Source organism: Cyprinodon variegatus, unplaced genomic scaffold (genome assembly GCF_000732505.1).
Source record: "Cyprinodon variegatus isolate N-32 unplaced genomic scaffold, C_variegatus-1.0 Scaffold1772, whole genome shotgun sequence".
NCBI classification, from domain to species: Eukaryota; Metazoa; Chordata; class Actinopteri; order Cyprinodontiformes; family Cyprinodontidae; genus Cyprinodon; species Cyprinodon variegatus.
This window is the reverse complement of record NW_015152225.1, coordinates 72258-74398: the sequence shown is the minus strand read 5'-3', so window position 1 is coordinate 74398 and position 2141 is coordinate 72258. Positions and strand designations below refer to the sequence as shown.

Sequence of the window (2141 nt, the reverse complement as noted above, 5' to 3'; positions counted from 1 at the left end):
GAATAAAGTCCATTTATGAATGTAATAAAGGATTTTTTTCTATTTTTAATAAGCTGCAAAAGTGAAGCTGAAGGATTGATGTGGTGTTTTCTGTCCTCCAGGGTTCTGAGGGAGCCTGTCGGCAGGCTGTACTTTGCAGGAACGGAGACGGCGTCAGAGTGGAGCGGCTACATGGAGGGGGCGGTGCAGGCTGGGGAGCGGGCAGCCAGAGAGGTCAGAGAACTTCCCACATTATATATAACCCCCCCCCCAGGTAGGGCTACGGGGACATGTTCCAGGTTGTTCCAGGTCCGACTTCATCAGTCGGAGGAAATTAACTTCTCCTCAGGAACCAATCAGGCTGCTGCTCATCATCTGGATCAAGCAGAGAATTGCATCAGATTCCTTCTGAGTCCAGATTACTGTAGAAAAACAAAACTAGATGCAGTCTGGATGTGTTCGTCCAGCATCACCTCACTGCTCTTCTCGTTCATTCAGACGTCTCTGATTAATATCAGCTTGATGAGCTTTGATAGGCTGCTTTCTTTGGGACCATTGATTAATTCATTTTAAATAAAGAAGCTCTGATTACCAGGAAAAAACCTCGTTAATTGATATGTTTAACGAGACAATGGGCTCACAAAGAATCCAATATTTCTATTTAAAGGATGTTCTCTAAGAATGCACCCTGGATTTTCTAAAAGGGGTTTTAATTTCTGTGTCCTCTATCTGCATTAGAGCCAAATGTCTCGCTACGTGTCGGTCCAAATCGTTCACCCTGCTTTGGGCTGAGATGGCCTAGTCAAAGTCCAGATCTTTACCCAACTGCAGACTAGTGGCGATACCTTAACAAGTAGCTGAAACTTAAAGGCTTCTGCTACTTCCTTTTTTTAAAGAAATAAGTTGGACATGTCACTGATTTCTTGGGGGGGGGTTCTAATTCTACCTGGTTTAAAGTCTGAAGTTCAGTAAAACCATGAAGTCATCTTTATTCTGTTAAACCACCCGTGGCCGTCTGCTGCTGCTGTAACCACCGTGTCCCTACAGGTCTTGTGTGCAATGGGTAAAATCCACCAGAGTCAGATCCACCAGCCGGAGCCGGAGAGCCAGGCAAGGAATGATTGGGATGTTTTTATCTTCCGCTGCCTTAGAGGACGTTAACTGTAAGGTCTGTCTCCTCCCCCGTCAGGAAGTTCCTGCTCTGCCGTTCGTCACCAGTTTCTGGGAGAGGAATTTGCCGTCGGTCGGCGGTTTCCTAAAGTTGGTGGGCGTCTCCACCGTGCTGTCTGCTGCTGCCGCGGCAGGCCTGGTGGCCTACAAGAAGGGCCTCCTCCCCAGGAGTTAAACTACCTACACCAGCCTCCTCCCTGGTCTGCAACTCAAAGGGTCACACCTCCATAGAAACCTCTGCTATGTCTTTATCTGTGTTCTTTGTTTGGGGGGGTCTGAAAGATGGACTCTTCAAACCTGCAGAAACCGTGATCCACCTGTGGGTCTGTAGTCTTAGGGATGAGAAGGTCTGACTGTTAATCAGAACTTCATCTGTAAACCACATAATTAAACAAATGAAGGAAAAAACTATCTGAAATCTGAACACTAAAAAATCAATAATCTCATCAATGATATTCATGTTCTCTATGACATCATAAGAAGTTCCGCCCTGCTGGGTTAGAGCGCCCTCTGTCTGTGGACACCATCTGCTGCTCACGCCTTTCTGTTAAAGTGGGTGTAGATATTTCTGTGTTTCTATCGTCTCTAATTACCTCTGCTGATCTTAGGTGCTGCTTTATTCTGACCTCGCTTGTTTAACGACCAATCCAGTGAAGTTCAGAGGGTGCGGAGGCGGGCTCTATATAAAGGACAATCGAGAACCAGGCTGTGATTCGTCATTTCCTGACCTAAATGTCCCGTTTAAAGATGCAGCTCTGTGATGTATGTAGCGTCTATTTCCGCCATTCTAAGTGGCTACCTGGCTGCTGGTGCAGACCGGCCATGAGCATTTACAACCCTGATATCCACAGGTGTGATATCCACAGGTGTGATATCCACAGGTGTGATGTCCACAGGTGTTCCACAGGTGTGATATCCACAGGTGTGATGTCCACAGGTGTTCCACAGGTGTGATATCCACAGGTGTTCCATAGGTGTGATATCCACAGGTG

The 2141-nt window shown here is 46.7% G+C and overlaps 1 protein-coding gene across 1 annotated transcript in view; it reads left to right on the top strand.

The window, feature by feature from the left end:
- LOC107104513 (amine oxidase [flavin-containing]-like) overlaps positions 1-2141 on the top strand; it is a 15112-nt gene that overhangs the window by 9260 nt on the left and 3711 nt on the right. The window contains exons 5-7 of the mRNA XM_015404517.1: positions 54-213; positions 1027-1089; positions 1169-2138. Of these exons, the coding sequence (XP_015260003.1) occupies positions 54-213; positions 1027-1089; positions 1169-1324 (379 nt within the window). The 3' untranslated portion in view covers positions 1325-2138. The remainder of the gene's footprint in view (positions 1-53; positions 214-1026; positions 1090-1168; positions 2139-2141) is intronic.